We start from the raw sequence: 27,188 nt of genomic DNA on the forward strand, positions 1-27,188 counted from the left end.
TAGCTGTAAGGCTTAAATGAACACGTGCTGATGCTATTCTATCAGAAACACATAATTTAGTAATAGAACCTGATACATATGACATATAACTAAAATAAAGGATTGAGTTTTTATTTTAAAAAATACTAAAATCTGGGGTTTTTTTAATTCCCCAAGCTGTGAAAAGTGATTGGAAAATCCTTAAAGTCCTTTCAAACAGCTTAATTAAAATTCATTTTTCATCAACTGGAGTGAGATATTAGAAGGAACACTGATGACTTTAACCTTCATATACTGGCTTTAAACAACAAAAGGAAAATGTGTTGGAAAAACATCAATTTTAGTTTGTTTGCATACTTACACATATTTAATATGCAATTGAGTCTGTACTTGTCAGCAAATAATAGTACTAGGTAAAGCATTTACACAAAAAACGCTATTGTTATTAATCACTATTTACATTTGACTTGCCTTTCAGCAGGTTCAGCTGCAGAAATGAAACTGGTCCAACTGCTAATATTACTCTATATTTGCCTGTATTCCTTGTGGTCAGTACCTTAAGTTCTCTCCCTGAGCCTTACCCAGAGCCACATGAACTCATGGGGATCAATCCTATAAACATGTCTGGGAGTAATTACTTCCTTGCAGACAGAGGACACAACTCTTTAATATCTTGCTTTCTATGTGGTATTACCTATCATGCTCAAGGATAAAGGACTACATAATGTACAAACCAGGAGAAATCTGTTTCTCCATATTACAGAAACAGGGTGTGCTGGTCAAAAGGATAATATATATGCATTTTTGGTTACTCATGCAAGAAATTATTAAAAATACAGTTTAGTTGTAGAGGACTGGACTTTCCTACTCCATTTTCTATCAAATTCTCTGCAAGATTTTAAAGCCAAAGATGTATCTCAGCCCCCCAGTTTCATCATGTGTAGAAGATGCAAGCAGTGGTACCTCCCATGTTGTGCATGACACTGAAAATGTGCACCTGTGTGAAAAATTGTGAGATAATCAGACCCAACCATTAACCCAGTTTTCAGAAGTTCTCATTAGCAAAGCAGTTTCAGTTTGCATTCTTGAGGGCTTTTATGAGGACTAGTATTTTGGGGAAGCAAGCTGATATCAGGGTTTCTAAACATGGATCTGGGGCACCAAATTTTAGGTGCCCTTTTTGAAAAATCTTGGCCTGTAGAACAATGAAATATTTCCAGACATTTAAGAATCATGGTTATACATATGTCGAGGGTTAAGATTGCGGGGTGACAATAAAACCCTGGCAGATGTATTGTTAACCCCCTCTCCCCCCCCACACTTCCCCCTCCCTCTCCCCCTTTTCACTAAGGAGAGGCGATTGGAAGGAAAAGAAGCACAGAGTGAAGAGAGTTGGAAAAAATTAAAGATGTTTTACTAATGCTACTAATAAGAATAGAGAAAATAATACAAAATATACAAAACCAATCTTGAAAGTCTCAGCAACTGCAGAGCCGGCACCTGAAGTCCTGGATTAGACTCTGCAGCCAATCGGAGCTGGATTCAGTCTGTCACTAGGCCTCAGTTCGCAGGGACGACTAGCAAGGTCCTCTCCTAATGTCAGCCATAAGCAAAAGGGAAAAAGGGCAAAAGGAAAAAAGGGACGAGATCCTCGTGATCTCCCACTTTTATATGAAGTATTCACGTGAATGGAATGTTATACCCAGTTGTTCAGTTTTTGCTCACTTGCTTCTAGTCGCCCCTCTCGCGAGATGTCCATCTGTGCTTATCAATAAGTTTGCATTCCATTGCTAGGTTTACCAAAACATGTGTCTGGTTCTCCAGGAAAATGCAGTTAATATGAAGGCTTTAGCTGACAGGCAAATTCACTGAAAGAGAAACTTGTTTTTAACAAAACCAGGACAACATACTATGAAAAGATAAATGGTTCTGAAATATAACTTCTAGGTAACGTCAAATTATTTTTCTGGAAGACAGAATTAGTTGGGTTATGCTGATTCTATGTATCATTCAAAAATACACCATTTTTATTCTGCACTCTCTGAGCAGATTTACTCTTCTGACATTACAGACTCAGGTAGCACCTCTGGCACACAAAGTACAGTACAGGCACAACATGTTGGGCACAAGAGCTGGAGAAAGAAGAGAGAAATTTTAGCCCCTTAGGCTGCTTGCAAAATTAAGACGCTTCTGTTAAATTTGCGTAATGTCTCTGGATAAGATCCCCTGCCTGACACAGAGAAGACGCGATGGATACCAGAGCTGTAGTCGTGTACCACAGCCAGCCAGTCCATAGCATTCAGTTCTTCAATGTCTCTTCACCTGCTCATTGCCCCAAGTGAGTGACTGTGAACTTTTTAGGACACTAGCAGCAGATGAGAGGAGCAAGAAGCAAGGCAGAGCTGTGTGTGTTTTGGCAGAGTCCACCCCTAGGGAGCTGTGTGTTTTATTGACTTGTGTGCCCTCCATCTGAAAGCAGAGGAAGGGCTGGAGAGAGATTGTGTTTTGAGGATTTGGAGCTTAACTTTCTTCATACCTTGCAGTAATACCAATATATTACATTCCACAAAATCATTGCACCTTCAGTTATTTAAAGAAAAAGGGGATTACAGATCAGGGTATGAAGGATTTTATTAGAATGTAAAGGGTTGTAAATTTGCATCCCAAGAGTGTGTCATCTTTTTTTTTTTTTAAATTTTTCCAGTGTTCATAACACAAACAGACTCACTGTCTGTATTGAGGTATTAGCAATCCTTTCCTTACCTTCCTTAGGATCTTTAGAACAAATAGATTTTGTTTATTTTCCCAAATGCAAGAGATGTCTGTCTGCCTCCCTTTCCATCTTCCTATCCTAATGAAGTGGAGCTGCAGAGGAGTTCCCAGACTCCTCGGCTTAGGCTATTAATGCTGTCAGTGTCACTGGGGTCTCCTGAGGACAGACAAAGGAATCCTGTGAAAACTGATCTCTGGAAAACAGGCTGTCTTGCTGACGGGCCTGTCAGCTCCTATCATTAGCAGCAGCAAAGTCAATGGTATGTGACCAGCCAGCTCTAAGGGAGATGCTATTAGAAAGCTTTTGGGCAGCATGCAGCTCATTTGTATTATACACTGAATGGAGGCAAGAATCTAACAAGATTTTGCCCACGGCTATCTTCCTTAATGGTCTCTTAAGGGAGACTTACTAGTCATTGAAAAAAATCCAGATATGCTATGACTACCAATTCTACTCTACATTCTCCTTTATTAAGAGATTCAAGGAGCTAAAAAGGTCGAGGAGCAAGTATTTCCTTTAGAGAAAACACATTGACTTGACTCTTTCCATCATAGTGGTTAAATGCTTCAGGGCATGGTTGCAACAGAACTTAGTCTTGCAACCCTTTCATACCAGTTGATCATAAAAAAGCATGAAGCTGGGATCTGTAAGAAGCTCTGAACCTAGAGAACTATGGGGTGTCATAAGTTGCACTGAATTTTTTTTCTTTTTGTTAAGGCTACTCAGTGGTTCCCAGTTGAAGAATGGTCTCTCTTGAAGCTATTCCACACTTCAGTTCTTTAGGCTGAGGGTTGCAGTGACAACGACCACTGCAACACTTGGTAAATTCCAGCTAAAATAACTCAATAATTTCTGAAAAGTTAATTAGAATAGAATAGAATAGAATAGAATAGAACAGAATAGAAAAGAAATTTCAGTTGGAAGGGACACACAATCATCTAGTCCAACTGCCTGACCACTTCAGGGCTGACCAAGATAAAGTGCTTTGTTAAGGGCATTGTCCAAAAGCCCCTTCAACACTGACAGGTTTGGGGCATCCACAACCTCTCTAGGAAGCCTGTTTCAGTGTTTGATCACCTTCTCAGTAAAGAAATGCTTTGTAATGTCCAGTCTAAACCTCCCCTGGTGCAGCTTTGAACTATTCCCACATGTCCTATCACTGAGTACCAGGGAGAAGAGCTCAGCACCTCCCCCTCCACATCCACTCCCCAGGAAGCTGCAGAGAGCAATGAAATTGCCCCTCAGCCACTCCCCTCCCCATCTATACTTGTGCAGAATCCGGCATTTGGACTTGTTAAATTTCATCCCCTTAATTATAGCCCAATGTTTCAATCTGTCTAGATTCCTCTGCAAGGCCTCCTGTCCCTCAAGAGTCATCAGCACCTCCCAGTTTGGTATCATCAGAAAACTTGCTAATGGTGCATTCAACTCCCGCATCCAGATTGCTGATAAATCTACTGAACAGATCTGTCCCTAGAACTGAGCCCTGAGGAACAGAGCTGGCGACCAGTCACCAACCAGATGTAGTCACATTCACTACAACCCTTTGAGATCTGCCCTTCAGCCAGTTCTTCACCCAGCACACCATGAACTTGCTCATCCCATAGTTAGACTAGAAGGATGCTGTGAGGGACAGTATCAAAAGTCTTACTAAAATCCAGAAAAACTACATGCACCACCTTCGCTTCACTCTCTAGACAGGTAACTGCACCACAGAAGGGTATACAATTAGGTAGTCAGGACTTTGCTTTTGTGAACTCATGTTGACTGTGCCTGATTATCACATTGTTCTTTAAATGCCTTTCCATAGTACCCAGTATAATCTTCTCCATAATTTTTCCAGTTTTTTTTTTCCAAATTAACTTCCAGTTAAGGAAGTTAAGAACATTAAGAACATTAAGAAAAAAATGTTCTCGTTTTGTCTAAAATTATTTGTCTATTATTTTGCTGACTTTTTTTAATTATTATTTTTAAATAAAGTTTTTGCATCCTCATGGCTGTTTGGAGCAGTGACTTTAAGTTTTGCTGAATTAGGTCAGCAAAATAATGTTGTAACTTGCTCTTCTTCCCTCCTGTTTTCTGTGCAGAAGTTTTAACAGTTTTGGCACATGGCTCTCATTTGTGGCAGAAGCCACAGTTTCGAGTGACTTATCTGAGGTCCAAGAATATCCTTTCACTGGCATTGCAAGAACATAGAAAAGAAAACAGCCCTGACATCGTATGGAGACAAAGATAACCCAACTTGCCTCAAATCATTTTTCTTTACAGAAAGGTGAAGCTTCAAGTCTCATGTCCCCTCACAGAGCCATCACTTGAGTGTCCAGTTGGATAACCAGGTCACCATCCCTTATTCTGGAGAGGGGTAAATTGGAATATCTTTGTTATCTTCTGGAAAGAAGGTGTTGTTTAGTTGGATTTTTTTTTTATGAGACCCAGCCTAACCTGCACAAGAGTTGATGACAATAATACCATACAAAATTGGCTTGCAAGGACATCACAGTTGTCCAAACCAATACAGCAATAATAAATTTCACAGTACCAGTTGACTTCTTGTCATGCTCATGACAATCAAAAATAGAAATGGACTCAAAACCATCTGTATTGTAGCAGCTGTGTCTTGACAGGCACATCCCAGAGACCAAAAAAGGGAGTGTCTTGCAGAGATGTGAACATCATGAGATCTGCAATAATCAGGCAACGGACAGCTGGTGGGGCCACCTACTTCACCTGCAGCTCATGTACAGCTTTTTTTAACAAGTGGCACAAAGACTTCACGATGTGGATACAAAAGAGCATAAGGTTTATAGGAAGTTCTGCTGAGACCTATGACAGCAAATAGGCTTTTTCATCACGTGCATGGTAAAGAGTTATGCTGATGGGGGGATTATAAAGCGGATTGGTCACATGTTACTTATAATTTCATTATTATCTGTGACTGGATAGATCATATTCGGGCTATATTTAATTAAAAAAAATATTTACCTGACTTGGTGCAACTTCCCCCTCATGGTGCTTACTCTGCTTTAGGTTGGATGTGCTCTGCTCGAGTATGCTACAGATGGCTGCTTCATTTACTGCAGAAGATGTGAGGTGAACGAGGTGGGACAAGGAAATAGTGTGACAAGGCTACAGGTCATTGCCTCTGTATGATACCAGGAAAATCATGAAACTAAACATTTCACATTGCTTTTTTTCCCTCAGTTTCTGGGTGTTTGACTTGCAAAAGTCACTCCATTTTGTAGAGCTGAGGATTCATAGCTGAAGCTTGAGCAAATGGGAACATTGTTTGAGCTGTTGAAAGAGCTAACCACTCTGAAGAGGCAGGTACTAACAATCTCACCTGCTCTGCTCAGGATCTGCCTCAGCTTCCCACTGAAAGATGGGAACAGTTCCACCCTCACATTCATCCAGGATACAGTGGAGATACTTTGTGAAGCAAACCGTGATGAGCACCACAGAGAAGCTCATCAGGCAATAGTTCTATATTGAAAGCAGAATGTGTGAGTAAATCAGGCCCGGGGCTACACAATGACTAAAGACACCAACACAGTATTGAGTAACTGCTCATTAACTGAGCATTGCTTATACTGTGCCTTGTGGGAAATTCCTGCAATGGCAATATGGAATCGTAGTGCATACAAATGAGAGAGGCAAATGGAAGATGCATAAGCAAATTTAACTCTGACATTTCTTAAATGAGTGCTTAACATAGCTTCTGTAATGACCTTTTAATGCATTTTTTGCATTTGTTCAGATTCTGTGTAAATATCCTCAAATGTGTTCCCATCCTTGTTGCAAGTATTTATTTAGCTGGTATGGGCAGAACTGTAGAGAAATAAAATCACTTATATGGCCTTCTAATTTCTCATGAATAGATATTTCATAGTTGTTCTCTATAGTTATTTTCCAAAGTCTGAAGCAAACTCCCAGAACAAAACATGCATGTGCTGTCTGAAAAGGAAGAAAATACCTCAGAAAGGCTGTTTTCTGTAACATTCTCTATATTTTCAAAGTTTCTGTTGAGGTGTTTTTTCATGAGAATCTTAGCATCTCTAGTTTTTTCACTTGGTCTTTTCAGGATATGACTAACATGTTTGTATCAGAATTGCATATATATAAATATGAAATCTGTGTGTTGTGTTCTGATGAATAGGATAAAAGCTGGGTGCTCTCCAGGGGGAAACCTCTCAGACAGGAATCAGTACAAGAACCACAGTAGTGAACAGTCTTTGCAACAGGAAAGTTAATTGTAATTTTACAGCCGAAAGTCATGTGCGCCACCTTGCCAGAGAGAGGCTGTTACACTGTAGACATCTTTAAAGTCACTGCTACTTGAAAGGTTTTTAAGAAGTCACAATGGTTCTTTTCTACAAAGTTTGGCTCATTCCTTCCTTTCATAAAAAAACCAAACAATCGCACATCTCCTCAGAGCATGCTATAGAAAGAATGAAGGGCTCAGGCATGCAGCCTGAAGTTCAAAGGTGCAGCAGGATATGGTACAGTGAGAGTCTACACAGCAAACAGATTTTGTGGAATGGGTGGTCCTTTGAAACACGTCCTCATGCCATGCTTAGTGCATTTTCTGTAAAATGCTATTCTAAGCATGAACAGTGGCCTAAGCTTTGTGCTAGCTGTACACTTACGCTGTGGTACACGGGGAGGTATTTGGCCTAGACTCCAATAATTGGAAAAAAACCCACACCATGAAACAAAAAACTCAGCAGCCAGGAGCAAAGCTTGAGGGTGAAGGAATAGTGTGGCTGTCAGTCCCACAGAAGCTGTTGCAGGGTTCTACGAAGAGGAAGGCAAACGGGGGAGGTTGTTAGGGGCTCACTGCGCTGCTGCCCCTCGGCCCCTTACTGCCATTTGCAGTCACATCACCTGCTCAGGGGAGCAGAAGGCAAAAGTGTAAGTGGTGGCATAAGTGGTGCCACAGCGGCAATGAGGAACAGGCATTCGAGTCACATGTGAAACTGGAAAATGAAATTCAAGAAAGGAGTACACAGCAATACCAACTGATACACCCAAAGATTTCCACGACTTTTAAAGTGTTTTTTAGCTGGACACTTGATCTGTTTAACCAAATGATACATCTGACTCTTCTCTTTCCCGAAACTGAGAAGTCTGGAGCTGCAGTGTGAGGTTGAACTGCACCCCAGCAGTACCAGAGTGACAGGCGATACCTTACACAATGCAGACCATGAAAACAGAAGTGCTGGCGCTCTGTTTCTGAGAGTACGTGCATTAATTTAAAATCCTCCTTTGAGGTCATTTCTAGCTGATGTTGGTATTTTTTTCTTTTTCAGTCGGCTGTTTATCAGTAGGTGGCAGTAATACACGATCTTGTGCCATTTCTACTTGTAACAGGAATTTGGGAAAGAGAAGACCCTATTTTAGGGTAAAGCTGCTCGTTTTGTTTGTTCACAAGTGTGAGTGGTGTAAATGTACTTGACACGTACATCTTCCTCTAACAGACAGAAAAGCTGATCCCATACCAGTTCTGGTATTTATGGCTGTACTTAATTTAATAGTGCTAGAAAGCTGAATTCAATTAGATGCAAATGTACAGTATTTATTCCAAATATCATTCTCTCTAAAGATTAACTATGCACGTTCCAATAACATTTTATATAGCACTTATTCTGGTAATTTTGCCCACTATTTTTCACACATTACGGTGCTATTTAAGTCAGTCTAAGGACTTCAAGTATTATTAGTTTTCAGTACAAGAAACCTCTATTTTTAGGAACCAATCCTCCCCCAAGTTTTGTTTTGTCCCCTTGAAGAAACAAATCCAGATTCTGATGCAGACTGAAAGGAGAGCCATAACAATGACATTTTCTAGGAGAATTATGTATGGAAGTTTTTACTCCTCTACAATGAAAAGATAGGAAAAACGATATAATCAGGTGGTCCCAAAGTACATCTTCAGTTACTCCTTTGATATCAGAATCCAACTGGATAAATGAATGCTATATTAAAGTTTCATGATTTAATATGTACCCTTACAGACTGTCGTTCTTACTCCTTCTTTTTCCTGAACCTGATCCTATTGTAAATCACTACAAAAATGCTTTGTTACAATGTACTTCAGAAGCAGTTGGCAACACCTCCTGTGTTTACCTTTGTCACTGTCACCAAAGTTTGTATTTATTTTAATGTATGGTGTGACCTAGAGTACCTTAACTTAAACTTTCCTCAAATTTTCCCTTCCTCCAACCATAATTTCCGAGAGGCTAGCTTAAAAATCTTGCCTATCAGCACCAGCCAAGCACCCTGCTACTAATTTAATACTTGGTGCAGGAAGCAAAGAAGGGGAATTTGGTACATAATAGAGAAGAGGGAAATACGTTTTAGTACTGAAATGATAACATTTTAAATTCAAGGTAAAGCAAGGAGATTAACCTGAGGAATGCAAAACAGCCAGCCCCACAAATGCTACTGATATAATTTGCCATTAATCCACCATTGGGAAGTCTCATTTAATCAAAACAAGCACTAGGATACAAAGAAAGGATCGTTAATAATATGTCAAAAACTCCTTGACTCCAACTTCTGCCCTTAAGTTCTAATTCCATAAGATGACAGCCTCAACTCACACTGTTAACAGGGAGCATGCATTGTTTTCTGGGCCTGAAATACAAAGCAACAAGCCTAATGGTGTATGAAATAAAACGGAGAGAGAGGAGTACAACATTAGGACAGTAACGGGCCTGGTCTTGTTCTCATGGAAGTTAGTGGGAATAAAATCAGACCATTTGATGAAAATAAAAATTCATCGCTTCAGCCTACTGGAAATGCTACTGTTAGTCAAAGCCACATTTTGGAGGGCGCACTTTTTTTGTATTTACTTTTATAAAAATGTCCAAGAACTTTCAGATATTTTTTGTGTAGTGTTTGAGGCAAGATGTTGGAGCATAGAACGCAGCAATCAATTATCTAAACAACCTCAAAGGTCAAAGTAGCACAAAAACATAATAGTGATAAAGACATTTTATGGTTTGGAGGGATCAGAGGAAAAGACATTCTTTTAAATGTTGATTTATGGATCAAGCTGGCATAAAAAAAATTCAACAACAAAAACCATACAGATAATGCCATTCTGTTCAGACACATCGCATTTTGATGGTGTTATTGAATAAAGTCATATATTCTTATGTGATCCAAAGCTGTTACAATTATTTTGAACTGCTGCTCTTCTAGGTGTGCCCACTACCCCCCACCCCTTCAAATTAGTAATTTGCCAGTAGTACATATAATTCAAGAAACTCATAAATAGGGGTATTAGAGAAAGCTGTCGTATTCTCCACTAAGGAGTTGTGCTTATACAGTTTAACCTCTTCAGATATATTATAGACATCTGCTAAAATAAATACGCCATTTACAGTACTCCACGTTGTTTCCTTTTTTAAATGTAGAAGCATGAAAACATCTTGATAGATACAATTTTTTTTACCTGATGGAAGTTATAAAAGGATGAAAGAAACCACAAACATAGGAAGCAGCTATTAAAAACATAAGAAGTCAAACACCTTTACAACTACCTGAAGAACAATTTTGGAGAAAAACCTTAAGTCCAAAACAATTACATTCCCCTCTTCTGAATAATACTGGATTTTTGTAAATGCAGCTCTCATAACTAGCGATGCTCACAACTACTGTGAAATGTTTCAATCTCAGGACTCAGATGCTAAGGCTAATTGGAAACAGAAAGCAAGCAGTTTGCAATACTGTAATAAGATGTGTCAACTTTGTTATTTTAGATGGGAATGTTAATGATGAACCACAAATGCAAGTTGTCACGAAGCCTTTGAGAATAAAGCTGTATGCCCTGTATTCTCCTCCCTTGCTGTTCCAGTTAAAACCATACATGCGGAAGGACAAATGAAAATGTTGCCATGGTGATCAGAGCAGTTACCAAATCATGTACAGTGTAGGAAGGATTCCCTAAAGAACCTTATTAAGCATTTTGTTACTCCTTTTTAACAAATACTTCCAGAAAGCCATTTTTATTTCACTATCATTAAAATAGCTACTCAGTGAAGCCTATTCCTCTACCCCTCAGAATAAAGCTGCATTAAGAAATACTGTTAAAAGTTCAGAATGGGAATCTTAGGCTGAAAACTTTGAAATAGAAACAAAGGACAAACCTAGCCAAGACAAAACTTGGTCAAGACATTTGAGTGTTTTTCAGTACAGGTACTGTGAAACAGCACTGTGCCTACTGGACTACTGATGTCTTCAGCTGCCAAATTAAAAACCCAGCCTTTAAATGAAAGACATACCAAAAGCCTATTGGTTACAAGGAATATCATTTTCTTCTTGTAATATTATTGTAAAAAAAAATTAACATGGAAGTTCTGTGTTAGATAGAGGTGGTGAATGAGCTGGCCAGCAGCAGCACTCCAGTCCAAAGCCACCTCTCCCACGTGACTGGACTGGTAGCTGAATGCAGGTGGGTGAGGCACTTTGTCCAAGTTGACTGGCAAAGAAAACAAACCCTGTACAATACAGACATCTTGTATTTCCACTGCACAAACCAGTACAACAAACACTGATGGAAACTGCTAAAAATAAGCTGGAGCAGGGAGGTGCACTTTGGGCTAAATGCAAATCACTTAATTCACCAAACAGCCCTTTTCTAGCATCTAAATTCAGCATTTAAGTACAGGCCAAGGCCCTTGGTTCCTCAGCTAGTCTTTGCCTTGCAGGTACTTAAGATGCTCACAGAAAACAAGTTCGTGCAGAGGAAGCACATTCCATCATGGGTGGCTGTTCAGAGCCTCGGCTCACTCAGACCAGTGCAGTTCTCCAAGGAAACTGCCACTCCTTGGAATGCCCGTGAAGTCAGCTCCATGTGTGAGGCAGGAGACATTTCCCATGTATTGACACACTGTACATATAAAGTACTATGCTGAGGGAACTCTCCTAATATATCAGACCAGAGGGGAGCTTTGACTTTTTTTAAGGAGAAGAACTAAAAAAAAAAAAAAAAGAAGTATATAATGTAACAGTTGTTTCCATCAGATGCCTTGATTGAACTTAATTTTACTTATTGAAGACAGATTGATCCTATTCCATACCTCACTTTTTTCCTCTTGCTGCACTTTAAACAAAGTCAAAAGAAAAAACCTCCTTGTACCTCCACAATTTACTTGCTGATAGCTTCTCTGGTGCCTGATCTTTGGCTACAAAATATACAAACAGTGGCTGTAAATAGCACAGTGGCCTTGCTGTCTGTTCTAGCACATTAATTTACTGTTACTCTCCATCCTCATGAAGTCTTGCTCACAGGCAAAAGCATGTAGAGAGCTACTTAGAAAAAGTAATTCCCCTCCTTGTACCAATCAGGGCAGGTTCACGCCCTCCACTAAGACCCTCAGGAACAGCTGATGTATTACACTTTAGTTTGCTTTTTAAAATAACTGAAATAATTATCATTCAAAATAACATACAAGCAGCCACATTTTCTACAGTTTTATTCATGCAGTCCTGGTGTGTAACTATACATCTTGATTTTGCTTGTAGTTACATAGTTGGTTTACTTGTAGTCAAGTTTATTACAGTCTTCACAAAACATATTTATAAACACGATTTACTGTATAAGACTTATCATTCCAAACATCGTAAATCACTGGGATTTCTTTCTAAATAGTGCTACTTGAGGAAAGGTCACACTACTCTTTTTAGATATAAATTTGTAAAGGCAAATGAATTAAATGTACCTTCCAAAGAAAATAAGAATGTTAAAAATAGCTTCAAGAATTGGCATGACTCTTATAGGTCTCAGAAAAATCTATGACTGGCAAAGGCATCTACAATTTGATACCATATTCAATACTTTCATTAAGACCAAAAGAACTGAAATTAAACTTGTACATTGGTCTGAAAGAACAATGATTATCTTGAAGTTTCTAGGTTTGGTTTGGTTTTGTTTTTCCAGAAAATGCATTACCTTCTAAAAAGATCACAGCTATAGGCTAAGTATTGATATCTACAGAAAAAAATGCTAAAACTAAAAGCATGCAACACTGATACCAAATTTTAGCAGAAGACATTTTTAATTGGAAACTGACTCAAAGAATAGTACAAAACAGTTTCTTCTCCCTAAAAGGATTTTCAGATGCAGGCACTGGAATAATAAGGGGATCTTCTCCAACATGAGCATCACAATATGCCAATAGATCTGCTGCAGCTTTGGATACCTAATAGAAGAGAAGAGAGAAACTACTGTAACACTTAATTTTGAACCAATCTGCATTGCATAGATATTCTTCATATAACATATGATAATGGAGGCTGTCATCAAATAGGAGTAGATTGGTTTATCCTTGAAATTACTAGAGACAACAACTCTGGTTTGCTCTTACTAGGCCTAGTAATTACTATATACATTTTTATCTAAGACAGTGACATGAGACAGTATCAATTTATGTGATTCATGTTCAGCTATTCCTCTCCATCAGAAAGAAGGTATGGAGCATATACTCATTAAAACATGTATCTGCTAATGGCCCATAAGCAATAGGGATTCTCCTTGAAGCGTGTTTCTGTAGAGGCCGCCTGCTTTGCCTCTTACTCCCAGTCATTGGTTATAAAGTTTTCCACAAAAACTCTCTCTACCCTTTACTTCTCTGGATGCAAACCAGACAAATAAAAAGTTCTTTAGGCACATGACAATGGGATTAAAAAGAAAACCAGGAGCAAAACTTGACCATCATTTAAGCTAAATATTGATCTTTTCAATGGAGTCAGACTTAAATCTTCTGCTTAGTTAAGTTATTATAAGTAGCACTTTATTCGCAGCATTAATTTAAACTTGAGCTGTTAGTACCTTAATATTTTTATGTTAATATTATTATACTTCTAAAATGAACAATTCTGAAGTCTCCAAATTCAGAATGCTGGTTTATACTTAGTGAAAAGTCCTACAGAAACATAACAGTGTGTTGGTATACAAGATGTTTTGCATGAAATTAAAAATGAAATATTAAGCCATTTCAGCTGTAGTTGAAAGCTTGTAACCTTTGCAGCTTTGTGCCATGGGAATATTGGTGACATGAGGTGACTGTGACTCATTTATTTTTTTAAGAACTTAGAATGTATATATGAAATATTTTTGTTCTGTTCAGGTAGCAAGATATTTACAATTATCTGTATCTCTTTGCTTTAATTATTGTGTCTTCAATACTATGATAATTCAGAAAATGAGATATGAAGTCTCTACAAAAACCCCTTTTCTCTGAGCACTATGACAGCTTCTCCTGAGTCAAACACTGAGGTCAGCATGTTTGCACAACTATCAAGAGGAAGAAAAACAAATTTGATTTCTGGTATTTTTCTAGCAGGTGTGTCATCACTGCTAGCTTTAGCTTTCCCACACCCTGCTTGCTCTGGCACAAGTCCAATCTGTAGCAGTCTCCAGATTAGACCTATGAAGTCAATGGCTGTTGGTTCAGGATTCACATAAAATTTAAATTAACTTCCGAAAGAAAGTGACTTTTTATTGTTTAAATACTCACTAAAACATGCCTTTGTGGAATGCTTACACGCACAAAGTACCTATGGTTGACATCCCAGTATAGACTATCCTCCTCAGAGGAAGCAAGGATGTTTAGGTTACTTAAAATTAGTTTACCTTTGCACTAGCCTGTAAGACAAATGAGTGGGCAGAGGCACTAAGTGTGAACATCTCTGGGCCAATGCAAAGCAGAAGACAGCATCAAACTGAGCAAATCAGCAGAGATATTCAGAAGGACCAGCACTTCTCAAAAGAGAAGCAGGTCAAAAAAATGTGTGGAAAATAATGGACATCAAAATACAAAGAAAGGATTGTAGTTGTTTTCAGACATACTTCAAGTAGCTACTTGCTAAGCAATGACAAAAGAATGAGGCTCCGGGTGTGAGGGTACTATCTAGTATAGAGGGGTAGAACTGTAATGAACAACCAGAAAACGTAGGAATCCTATAATATTCCCAGTTTTCATTTACATTTACTTGTGAATTTTTAAAAAGCAGATTCTCCAAAGAAAGGCACAATGTAAAGAGATTATTAAATTCCTATAAAGCCCCAAAAAGATGGCAAGACAGAAAATACACTTTTCTTTGCTAATGATGTATGCTATACCCCAGCAAAGTATACACAGGGATAGAATGCATCCACTGAACAGGAGGTTAGCGTGTTTCCAGTAATGTAAGGAGGAATGTACCACCACAGCTTTTTGGAGAAGTATTTTCAATTAATGACAATCGCCAGTATATTCATAATTTTTTAACATACATATTTTAGCTTTTCTATTGCCCTTCCAGCTCAGCTGCATGTCTCAAACTAAGGCAGTTCTATCCTCTAATTAATTTATCAGCTGGTCCTGAACTCTTGCATTCAAACAGAGCAAGTCAAACTCAGCGCCACAGGTGCCCACAAAAAGCTCAGTGACATTTTCAGTGCTATGTCACAACAAACGTTACTGCCATAAAACCTAGCAGAAAGCTAGTCTAATTCTCTGGGTCCCAGAGTCAAGATTTATTAAAGATGCCTGGCACATTTCATCTTCAATTATTAAGCTAACAAATAAGCTATTTTATTAATTAAACCAACAATCTCTTTAAGTAGACTGACCCTACAGGAGCAGAGAACCAACACTGGACTTGAACAGATTGACCTTCCCATAATGAACTTGTTTGTTACACATATGGATAAGCAACATCAGCCCAAGTATATTGCTTTTTGTTCAATGGAAGAGAAGTACAATTTCAATCATCATGCTTAGAAGGGATGAACCCGGTAATATCACTTTCTGTTTCTCTACGTATTACTGTGCTTTGACATCATATAACAATAAAAAGGATTTTCACTATCAGAAGCACAATATAAATTTCTATATCTAACTTGTCCTCTAACGCTGGAACGCCATGAAGCAGAGCAAGCACTTTCTCCAATGTCACAGTGTTTAAATCATGAATTAGTTTGCTTTTAGATAAACCATAGTATGATTTAGTAGAAAACAAAACTATAACAAGGAACATTATTACATTTCAGCACATTGTCACAAACTAAACCCTGTACTAGGCCATGTATTTTCATCCTTTAAAAAAATAAAAGGTTTGGGGAGGAGAAATCCTCCCATTGGGATTACAGTAGTTATAAAATTGAATTATGGCCATTTCTTCGCTAAAAGTGCAACATCTCCAGCTTGCACAGTGGAATGAATAATGACCACTCACTAAGGGGTGTTACGTCAGGTGATCACATTCCAGGTGCAATGAAAACATTGGTTGTGAGCAGGGTGGGCAAAGTCAGAACTGTGGCCAAAAAAAGAGCAAAATACAAGGTTGCTTTCAGCAATTTTCCTGCTCTGTGTTAGTATTCAGAACAACAGTGGCTGACAAACTCTGCACAGTGTGTCACATTATGGCTACAGTAGAGCCGCCTGCTTCAGCATATGCTAGCAGGCAGAGGTTGCCTAATGGCCAATGCTGTGGTTTGTTCCTATAAAAATAACTTGCTGATCATCCTATTTGTGCCACGGAGGAAGTTAAATGAAGGCCACTCTATCATAGCTTTTACTCACCTTTAGATTTATTTGTAGCTGAATGCTGCTATACAGTTTCACAATAGCTTTTATTAATAATTAAAATAAGCAACGTAATTTGAATATTCAAATGAAGCTAACACATCATTTCAGCTCTCCTATGCAATACAGCTTGGTCTGCAAATTCAAAGTAATTTATACATCTTGCAGAAGTGGCTAAAGAAAAAAATCAGACTCCAGTTTGATTGATGAATTCTAGCAGAAAGTTAACTTTTTTTTTTAATCTTTTAAAGTGCATAGATAGAGGGAATGCAGCATAAATGTATCATCTCACATTTTATACAATTATTCTGTGTAGTGAAAAATACATTTGGTTGTCAAATTACGAAAAAAAAAAAAGCTAAAATAAGCAAAACAAGAAACAACACCACCACAAACAACAAACAAACAAAACACTCAACCCTGATGCTTTAAAGAAATAGTCTCAGGAGGACTATGGAATTTTACCATTTTATTTCAGAATAACAGAGGTGATAAAAACAGCCAAAGCTGGAACATAATCCTGTTAGCTGCACTAATAATTATAAGCTTCAATGACAGAGCAAAATGCTGCAATTACTATGTCATCTGTCTTGTCATGGATTGTGACTAATTACCATCCTTGCTACGACACCCCCTCTGCTTATCCTTTACATCTAAAACAAAGAGATTCACACACATTTATTGGCAATCCCACTGCTTATCTCCCAACACTATTCAGACCCAGTTAGGAATATTTTCTATCTTCTTAAGAAAAAAGAAAATGGAATAATAACTGATATACTAAGGTTCTTACATGTCAGAGAACTCCTCCATTTCTGCTTGCAAAGAGAAGATTAAATAGTGCTTTATTCTGGGGACAATTATGATAAAGCACCAATATTATCTTTGCTGTCTTGATGTTGCTGCTAGCATCTTTGGAAGACACTACTAGTCATGAGGCCATTGTTCGTCTGATTTCATTTGATGTTTCCTAGCTTGGAATATGCACCTCCTGCTTTCTACTTACTGCTGCTCCTTTTGTGAGGAAGTAAGGCAGGTTCAATTTACGATTCTTCTGGGATTCTTACAGTTTACAAAAACCCACCACAGTGATACTTCTAACAACCGACCAATACACCAATAACTTCATCCTCTCCTTTTATGCTGCCCTGTTTGTTTCACACTGCAACAGTGAGTGGTCTTTGTGGATCCTCAACACTGCACTGTTTGCTGTTCCCCCTGGTTATCAGGCTTGATTTTTAAATCAGTTGAAAAATCCAGAACGCAGCGGGGAATGGATAACTATCAACATCTTGCAAACTAGAAGATTTTAACTGAGCACACCCAGCTCTTGCTGGTTACAGCAGCCACCATGCCTAGAAAATAAAGTGCCTCTGTAGTAGAAAAATTAGCTGGAACTTCTGATTTCCCTAGTCAATAATGCAGATACATTTTAATGCTAGCAATGTGGTCTTGTCTACTTGGCTATAGCTACTTCCAAAACAATGTTTAATTAAATTATTTGAAAAATACCGATCTTTTGTTACATGCCTAAATAGTTTAAGCAGAAAAAAGGAAGTAAGGTGATTTCTCTACCTTTACAGTTATGATCCGAGAACTCAAAATCTTGGAAAGTCTCTCGGTAAAATTTGGCTATACTAAAATACACAATTAACTGTTTCAAGATTAAAAGGTAAAGCGGATCTTGAGGGAATAAAAAGCCAACCAACCTCTTCTTACAATCCCTCATACACTTGTTCAAATAAATTCTAGAAATCAAGACCTAAACATTTTGCAAATTGTATTTATTATACATTGGTATAGAAGCGCTCAGAACACTGAAACACACTGGATTTTCTTTGGTGCCTTTTTGTTTCCAAGCTGTTTTGGAAGGTGAAATAATTGTACTTTCTAGCTATCTGTTTTTTAGGTCTGCCACACTTGCTAACAACCGCGTTCTTTTTAATTAAACTAACTGTAAAAATAACCTACATCTTTCTTACACATGTAATTAAGAAGGTTATACATCTAACTAACGAAGCTATCTGCAAAACTGAGCTAATTATGTGGTATGCAAAGTTACCACTGATTATATAAAAGCAAGTTGAAGACAATGTACTAAGTATAAACATTTTCAAGTTCCAATAAACTGGGCCATATTTTTCCAACCCTTTTCTCTGCCACACACACACACACATTCTTTCTTGCCAGTTCTGTTGTTCGTGCAGCTGCAATGTGACCTGAATCAGGGGACTAACCCCACTGAATTCTGAAAAGGCAGGTCTTCCCTTACTGAAGGAAACAGAAATACCTGTCCCTGCAAACAAGCATCTATTAAGTGATGAATTTGTCACGACACTATACAACAAGATAGAAATTATAACTTCGCAAATTCAATGGTCTTACAAAACATTGCTAAAAACTGCAACAAAAATGCAACTGAAATTTCTATTTTCATAGAAGCAAGATTAACTACTCATGTCAATTACGCTAATATTTCTGAATTATAAATACCATCTAATTAGTGAGTTTATGATCTGATACTATTTTAAAATTGTAATTCTATACTGTTGCCCCCATGCTGACTACATGCAGAATGTCAAAAACAGGATGGATGGACAAACAGACTGAGTTCAGACTACATGCAGAATTTAATGTACAATAATTCTAAACTGTCTTACTGAGTTTGTAACCTCGGTTACAAACACTTACAGTTTGTAACAACTCAATTACAGCTGTTTGAAGAAAAAACGATTATTTAAAAGTGTTCCTTTTTCTAGTCTTTCCATCTTTAAACTCTTCTTCCTTGTAGAGGCTGGATTTTTCATCCAAATCATTATTCCCTATTTTCAGAAGTACAGAGAGAAGCAAGAGCGAGAGAGCACAAAAGAAATGAGCATTGGTTTCCTAAAACTTTCTATGACGTTACTAGTTTTTAGGTGCTTGATTTATCCACAAAATTTTAGCCTAGTCAAAGGCAGAATGACAGGGAAGAATGACAGGCTCTTCTGGTTAAAAATGTTGAGAACGTCTGTTTAATAGTGCCTTTAGATAAAATATTTAATCCACATACATTTAGAGGCACGATAAAACCAAATCCTCACATGCGACTGGCAATCAAGTGTGAAGAATCATAAATGAACATCGCAATCATACGTATTTTTTGTGCAATGATGTCTGTGCTGAAACTAAACAATTCAAAGCAATTCAGCTTGTCTCATCATTATTCAAAAGTATTGCAATATCTTAAAATATTTATTCCAGTTCCTAAAGAAGAAGAACAAAGAAACCTGAGCTGTACTTATATTCAGCTACAGGTAACAAAGAAGAGCACCTGTGCATCTGCCAGCTGATTTAAAATATTTTACAAAATACCACTTTTGACAGACATAAAAGGCACTCATACAGAAGCAGACTAGTAGCCAGTCTTTGGAAATTGCTTCACTAGAATGAAGCAGTTAGTATGTAACTACTTCACAGTACTGAACATTGTTTTATAGCTCAACACAGATTTTTTATTTAGGCCAATTGAGTTTTTCTGCAAAATTAAAGGAAAGCCGTACCACAAACTAGCGAGTGAATTCAAAATGCCAACAATATGTCCAAGTTTACCTTCATCCTATCCATATATGCTTCCATTTTTAATTGCTCCACAGCTTTCCTGGCTTGAGATATATTGGTTGTACTGTTTGACACCAGTTCCTTCATTTTGTTTTCCCTAGAAGAGACAAAGTTGAGACAATTTAAAAGCACGGATAGCAAACACAGCAGTCAGTGAGAGGACAGTTATCTAAAATTCAACCGACCCTTGCCCATCACATTGGCACTGCCAAGCTGTAGGTCCCAAATATAAACCAGACATAATTTATTTCTGTTCTCTTGTTCAATAGCACCTTATTGCATTACATATTTGCATCCTCCACTGCCAGTATTCGATCTGAATTCTGCAAACAACACACAAATGCAGAGTATACAGCCATTATTTCAGTGTAGAAATGGTTGCCCTGGTTCAGATTGCCAAAGCAAAACAGCTGTTCATAAACAGACCTTGCAGCCATTATGCAGTTTGGCTCCATACCCCAATCACACCTACTAACATGAAAACAAGTTCAGAAGTAGAAATGAATGCCACACTGTTCTCGCCAGGCATCAGAAAGAGAGAAATTTTAAGACCGAGAACTAGGCAAAATTCTGACTACAGATTTAAGTTTAAAAATTAAGTAAAAAATTAAGAAGAAATAGTGCAGTGGTTTCCAGCTTTTTGCTTCCACATCCCCAATGAAGTCTAAAGATGACTTAAAACCAGTACAGTATGCTATACGGTACAGGAATGCATTATTTTTAAGAGATCTACAGCTCTCAGGAAAGGACATCTAATTAAGGTGTGTCAGTGTTTGGATTTCTTGTGTTGCTGCTCCCTGAGGTCTTGAGGGTTAAGTCAACTTGTTATCACACAGTACTCAGCATTGTTACCCAATTAGTCAAGATGATTACATTGGAACCTTGAATAAACTTACAAAATATATGCCCTATGTGTTAGGAGACATTGCGCGTGTTAGGAGACGTTGCGCTGACACCACACTCGTGCTGATCCAGCACAAGCCACAGTTACTATTTTGAAGTCATTGGAAGTTGGGCCAAGCCCACATGGAAAGAAAGGTAAGATCAGGTACAGATGATTTAGACAGGTCCTGGACTACTTATACTACCAAGACAAGGCACTGAGGTTTCGGTGAGCCAAAACACTGGCCTGTGCTCCTGTATGCATGGTATTCCACAAGTGCCACCTGAAGCACGGTTAGTGTAGTGCCGTGCATCAGAAATCAATACAAAGTTAGGCAACGCAAAAGACACAGAAGCAGATGGAATGCAGGAGAAAACACACAAAACGTGGCATTTTGTATTGCTGTCAAAAATGTTTTAAGCTCAGGTCTTTCAAAATTAATACTTCCAGCTTATTTCTGCACAAGAAGTGAGCACCTAGAACTGCACAGATTTCCCTTCTTGAACCTCAATAACTTACCTGATCTAGTCACTGGGGTGTAAGATACAAGCAGGAAATCAAGCAGGACACAGGAAATGCTCTTCTAAAAAAAATTTATATACAATGTCTTAAGCATGTGAGAGTCAATAGAATATATAATCCAGAGCACAAACAGAATGGAGGAATAACTTTTTAACGGTTTTGATTTTGCAAAACACAGATGTTCAAAGATAACTGTTTCTTCTCCTTTCTAAAACTGGCAACCTGTGCTGTAAAATGGGATGGCGGAATACAAATATGATGGCGAATATGCTCAAGACTAATTTGAAAAGGCAGAACAATCTTTTTCAGAACTTGTGTAAGTCTAGGCAGAGGAAATGCTATCTCAAAATAGATTAATTGGGCCAAATAAAACAAGAGCTTTAATACATGCTAAGATAAAGACCAGGTTTTCTGTACACAAGTGTGTAATTTTAATAGAATACAAGTTTCACCCTGGTGTGCACTCTGATGAACAAAAATCGTGTCAGAACACAGTAGCTTTTTTTTTCTTTTGGTCTTGGGTGTCTGTTTACAATCTTTTAACTCGTGTTCCTCACAAGGCACAGGATTAAATACATGTGGAAGAACTGGTTTTGCATAAAATGTCATGTACGGTACAAAATTCCACAACCAACCAACAGCCTCCAAACAATTTTCAGATCTGTTTTGACTTGCAGTGGACAAGCGATATTCACAAGAGCAGGAGGTTCTGAATTACAGGTCAACTCTGGACTTTTTGTTTAACTCCACACCCTAGCTTTTAAGTCTTAACCTATTCATATAGCTAAGAATAAACGCATTTATCTTTGTTCACAAAATTATATCCCCACAGGTTTGAAACATTTAAATTTTGTTATCATCTCACAGCTAGACTACTAACGACCACAGGGTCAAAAAGCCAAGCTAAATGAAGTCACGGAGCCATTTCTACATTTGCCACAGCCCAACTCCAGAGGCAAATTAGAAATTTAATTTTGAATAATACAGATAAACTGAATTAAGCAACTGAAACTGCATGAATAGGCCAGAGAACTCCAAATCTCCCAAGCTTTTCCGGCTATTCATTCCCCTAAACTGTAAAAGTTTAGAGCCAGACAATTTGAACCATCACTCCCTGCACTGAAGTTGATGAGAACACTGTTTCTAGTACATCCAGCTAGTTGAAACTGTAATGGAATTTTGAAAAGGCCATTAGGCACAAAGATGCTTTAAAAAATCCAAACCATGTTTCCAAAACAATGCCACCAACAGAATATGTTCTTAGTTATATTCTGAAACAGCAAATGGGTCAATTTTAAAAAGAAATTATGTATTTTCTCTGATAGACTATTTCATGATATCAGAAAACAATCAGAATAAGAGGCTTCATTTTAAAAAGAACTTTAAAAAAGAAAAAAGAAGTCTAGCACTATGTGGTTCAGCAACTGGAGAAAATTTCCACTTATCCCAAGTAAGAGGTTTGTTTATACTCTAAAGCACAAACATTTGTTCCGTTCCAAATTCCAAGGCTCCTACCCTGGCCTTTACATGCACTTAAAAATTTAACCACCGTATTTCTGGAAGTGCTTAGCATCCATTTACATATCTTTTTTTTTTTCTTTTTTCTTTTATTTTTTGTTTTTCATACAGACAGTTCTGATTCCAGAACTTGATAGGATGGATTTCTCCTGTTTCATATTTCACTCACCAAACTACATATACCTCTGCCTTCTCTCACTCTCTGCAAATAGAGTACGTATTTGCACATCACTTAAAGCTCTATTATATATTAAGTGATGTTGACAATGAGAACTTTAGTCATTTTCAAACCAGTCTGCAATGAACTGGTCCTCTTTGCAAACAAAGTTTTGACGGAGAACTGGTTCCATTCTCCTTAGAACATGTGTTATTCTGTAATAACCTTAAGCTTAATATTCCTTAAGGAAATAATATTGTGACTTAGAAATAAAGCTTTGGAGATTAAAAAAAAAAATAACAACAAGAGAGTATGTTACATACCCTCTCCCTGAACAACCATCCCCTGGAATGTGAGAAAGCCTCCTCCTTTAAACACCCTCTCTCAGTGTTTCCTTGGAGGCTGCAGCCTGACAAATGGCTCTGACCCTCTCTCCTAAGACAGCTCCTTTTGAACAGTCAAGTATTCTTGAGGCCTTCAGACCCCTGGGAAGGCACAGTTAGCTTTGTATTGTATCTGGGGGGCAGCCTACAGGATCATGGAATCATAGAAAATTTGGGTTGGAAGGAACCTTTAAAAATCAACTAGTCCAACACCCCTGCCATGAGCAGGGACATCTTCAGTTAGATCAGGTTGCTCAGAACCCCATCCAGCCTGGCCTTGAATGTCTCCAGGGATGAGGCATCCACCACCATGCTGGGAAACCTCGGTCAGTGTTTCACCATCCTCACTGTAAAAAAATTCTTCCTCATGTCTAGCCTGAATCTTCCCTCCTTTAGTTTAAAGCCATCACCCCTTGTCCTATTGCAATAGGTCCTGCTAAAAGGTCCATTCCCATCTTTCTTTTAAGTACTGAAAGGCCACAATAAGGTCCCCCTGGGCCCTTCTCTTCTCCAGGCTGAACAACCTCTACTCTCTCAGCCTGTCCTCAAAGGATAGCTGCTCCAGTCCTCTGATCACCTTTGTGGCCTCCTGTGGCCCCTCTCCAACAGGTCCATGTCTTTCCCGTACTGAGAGCTTCAGAGCTGGATGCAGTACTCCAGGTGGAGTCTCACCAGAGCAGAGCAGAGGGGCAGAATCACCTACCTCAATCTGCTGGCCATGCTGCTTTTGATGCTCAAAAGGAATAACTTCTCCACATCTTTTAAATTACCGAAAGAGCCTCAACCAGAAACCACTCATCTGGGTTTGCTAATGTTCATTCCTGGTTGTTTTTTTCAGCAGCCCCTAACCCTATTAAGTTAGATCAATACAGATGTATACAGATCTGGATAATCACTGTAGTTACAGTAGTTATGTTAGTGATCAGACTACGTGCAGCCTACATGTTACTGACGCATGCCAGCAGACCTAGATTATAGTGGAGCTCATCTGTCCAGTGTATATTTATGCAATGCATCGAGTTCATTAATCTAGTCTCTGTGACTCTTTTCTTTAAGGGGAATGATGATTGCGTTAACAAAAAATCGTGACAGCAGCTACACGGCCTTTTTCGGCCAAGTAGTTTCTGCTGACTGGCACACCTCATTTCTTAGAACATTGCTCCTGAAAGCTGTGTAGCGACAGCCCCCCAGCCAGCTGAATTTTCAGGGGTTTGGGGATTTTTACCTCACAAGAATGTCATCCTACTTCTGGGTGCAGTTAAGTCATTTCTGCCAAAGATCTTAATCTCCAGGGCCATAAAAATGCTCATGAAGAGCAACTTTTCTTTATTTGTTTTTAGAATAGATTGTACCCAACAGTACTTCAAAGGCCAACTTATGATAACCCAGGAAGTTGCATAAATATTTGCAGGTACAGCCTGACCTTGCATAGAGTAAAGAGTACAACCTACATTTACCCAACTTCATAAATACCTGTTAGTAAAGTGCAGAAAATGTCTCAAAATTTGAGTAACATTGAAGCAAAATATAATTTTCAAGCCAGTATGGACTTCTACAAGCAACAGGGATGAAAAGCTGGACTGCAGTTTTCCCCCCTCCACTTCCAAGTACAACCTTAAAACATCACGCCAACAGTGACCTGTAGAATTCAATCTAAAGAGCCCTAAACCAAATTGTTTGGTGCCTTCTATTTTCTTTTAGCAACCTAAAGCAATGGGCCTGAAATTACTAGACTGAACAACCCAGGATTCACAACTCTGAAGCACACCCTCCCTACAAGCTCTGTGCTTCTTGGACCATGGAGCGCAACAGAAAAGTTAATCTAATCATGCAACCAAGTTCCAGTGATACTAATGGGAGTCATCCATGAATAACCACCTGCAAATCACTTTCTAAAGTGAAAAAAAAATCCCCACATTTCATTATCCACTTGCAAACATGCCAGGAATATAAACAGCAAAATTTACAGCCTTGTTGCTGTTTGATGCCAAACTGGCATATCAAAGGAATTTCAGGGGAATGGAAAAAAAACCCCAGGAGTTCTATGGTTGCTGTTTAGTTAATTGAAACTTAAAATACCCCTTCTATATGAGCTAGCATCACTGTCCACACAACATTGGTAATTTCCCCTTCATCTGCATGGCATGGAAGGGAAAAGAACGACTGCCCCTACTATCTCAGTTCTTACTCCAAGATTTACTGCATCCAATGTAGCTCTGCAAACAGATAGTGAAGCTAAGGAATCTTATTGCTTTCTCTATCCCTAACAGAAAATTACTGCATTTTATACTCCATCCACTTAGGAGAAGCTTAGTAGTATGAGCAGACAAAATTAAAAGCACGGCTACTGCTCACGATAAGGAGAGCATATCATTTTAAGTCCATAAATATGGTGATTTAAAAAATAACTGCTATAATGTAACTGCAAAACAGCTGAACTTCAATATCGCCATTTTTGTCAACATAGGTTCAATACCCAGTCCAACCATCAAGTTCCAAAAATTCTTGCCAATGAGCCCAAAGATGTTATCCAAAATATCAGCTTACTTCTCAACATTCAAAAATTTAAGAAAACAGTGGCAGAACCCGGACAAGGACAATCTTTTTAAGCAATATATTTGTCATCAGCATACTGGTTATGTGCACACATGGTCCAGCAAATCATCAGAGATCTAGAAAGTCTAATACAGAAACATGAGACCTACCGACTATTGTACCTCTTTGGCTAACTTTAAAAGACAGTTGTGACTTTTAAAAAAAAAAAAAATCTATGGGGAAGTTTGATTATTCCCCTTAAATCTTGTTTAAAATGTATTTGAATGGAATCGTGACATATAAAGTAGAGGAAACGCCTCCAAGAAGCCTGGTATTTTATCACCTGCAGGACAGAAACATTTTTCAAGTTGTGACTCTGAGTTTTTTGTCTCACTGCGCTACCTTAATCGTTTTGCTGTACAGCAGTTTACAGCACCTCACATTAATAATTACCGCCAGCAGTAGCTGGGCAGTTAAGATTTATTCCTCCAGCAGCGCGAACCAGTCAGCAGGAAAATCAGCCACTTTCTTGCATCTTCACACCAGTCAGCCGAAGGGAGATGCACAGGCGCGCTGGGCAGAGACCCCAGACCACTTTCCGCCTGAAGAGAAAGCAGGTTTTTTCGGAGAAGGTCGATCCACGCCGAAGACAATAACGGCGAACCCCAAAGCCCGAACCTGACTTTTGCGGGCAACCGGGTAACTCCACAACGCGCGGCTGAAGCCGCCGTTGTTTACCGAAAGCGACGGGACCAACCGGGCTGCCGGTCGGCGCAGCCGGTCGCGCCCTGGGCGGGCGGAGGCAGCCCCTGGTTTCCCAGGGCATCAGAGCCGGCGCAGCGACCGAGAAACCCGCGCGCGGAACCGCTGCTACCGGCCAGGGCCGCCCCACCTTCCGCTTTGCGCCCCCGCCGCCGGTGCAACCGCCCCCATCCCGCCTCGGCCCACGCACCACCTCCTCCAGCCTCCCGCGCAGCGGCGGGGTCCCGTCCGGCGCCGCCGGGACACTCACCGTGCGAGGGCGGCGGCAGGCAGGCAGGCAGGCTGCTGGCAGCCCGGCTCGGCGCCTGGCGGCGGCACATGGCGCGGCCGGCGCTGACGGGCGGGGCGGAGCGGCCGCCGCCAACGGCCGCCACCGCCCTCGCGCCTCCCGCGGCGCGGGCTCGGCCACCGGCCCTCCTCGCGCGGCGGCCGTTAACAGGGCACAGGGCGGGAAGCTGGCCCTGGCCGTGAGGGCAGCTTGAGGCGCAGGCACAGCCCCGCA

The 27,188-nt window shown here is 39.3% G+C and overlaps 1 protein-coding gene across 6 annotated transcripts; it reads right to left on the minus strand.

Moving 5' to 3' along the window:
• Nucleotides 1-12,214: 12,214 nt before the first annotated feature.
• Nucleotides 12,215-27,158, minus strand: GNG4 (G protein subunit gamma 4). Of its 6 annotated transcripts, XM_065059758.1 has the most exons (4): nucleotides 26,937-27,001; nucleotides 21,329-21,392; nucleotides 19,918-20,023; nucleotides 12,795-12,957 (listed from the first exon to the last, which is right to left on the minus strand). In XM_065059758.1, the coding sequence occupies exons 3-4, from the start codon at nucleotides 20,011-20,013 to the stop codon at nucleotides 12,829-12,831; spliced, it is 225 nt and encodes a 74-aa protein (XP_064915830.1). In that variant the 5' UTR covers nucleotides 20,014-20,023; nucleotides 21,329-21,392; nucleotides 26,937-27,001; the 3' UTR covers nucleotides 12,795-12,828. The 6 variants fall into 6 exon arrangements, with proteins under 6 accessions (XP_064915829.1, XP_064915832.1, XP_064915830.1 ...); XM_065059757.1 differs by lacking the exon at nucleotides 21,329-21,392 and having other exon boundaries at nucleotides 12,215-12,957; nucleotides 26,937-27,158; XM_065059760.1 differs by lacking the exons at nucleotides 21,329-21,392; nucleotides 26,937-27,001 and adding an exon at nucleotides 26,880-26,932 and having other exon boundaries at nucleotides 12,215-12,957.
• Between the last annotated feature and the right edge of the window lie 30 nt (nucleotides 27,159-27,188).

This window comes from Columba livia, chromosome 3, assembly GCF_036013475.1.
Source record: "Columba livia isolate bColLiv1 breed racing homer chromosome 3, bColLiv1.pat.W.v2, whole genome shotgun sequence".
Classification (NCBI taxonomy): Eukaryota; Metazoa; Chordata; class Aves; order Columbiformes; family Columbidae; genus Columba; species Columba livia.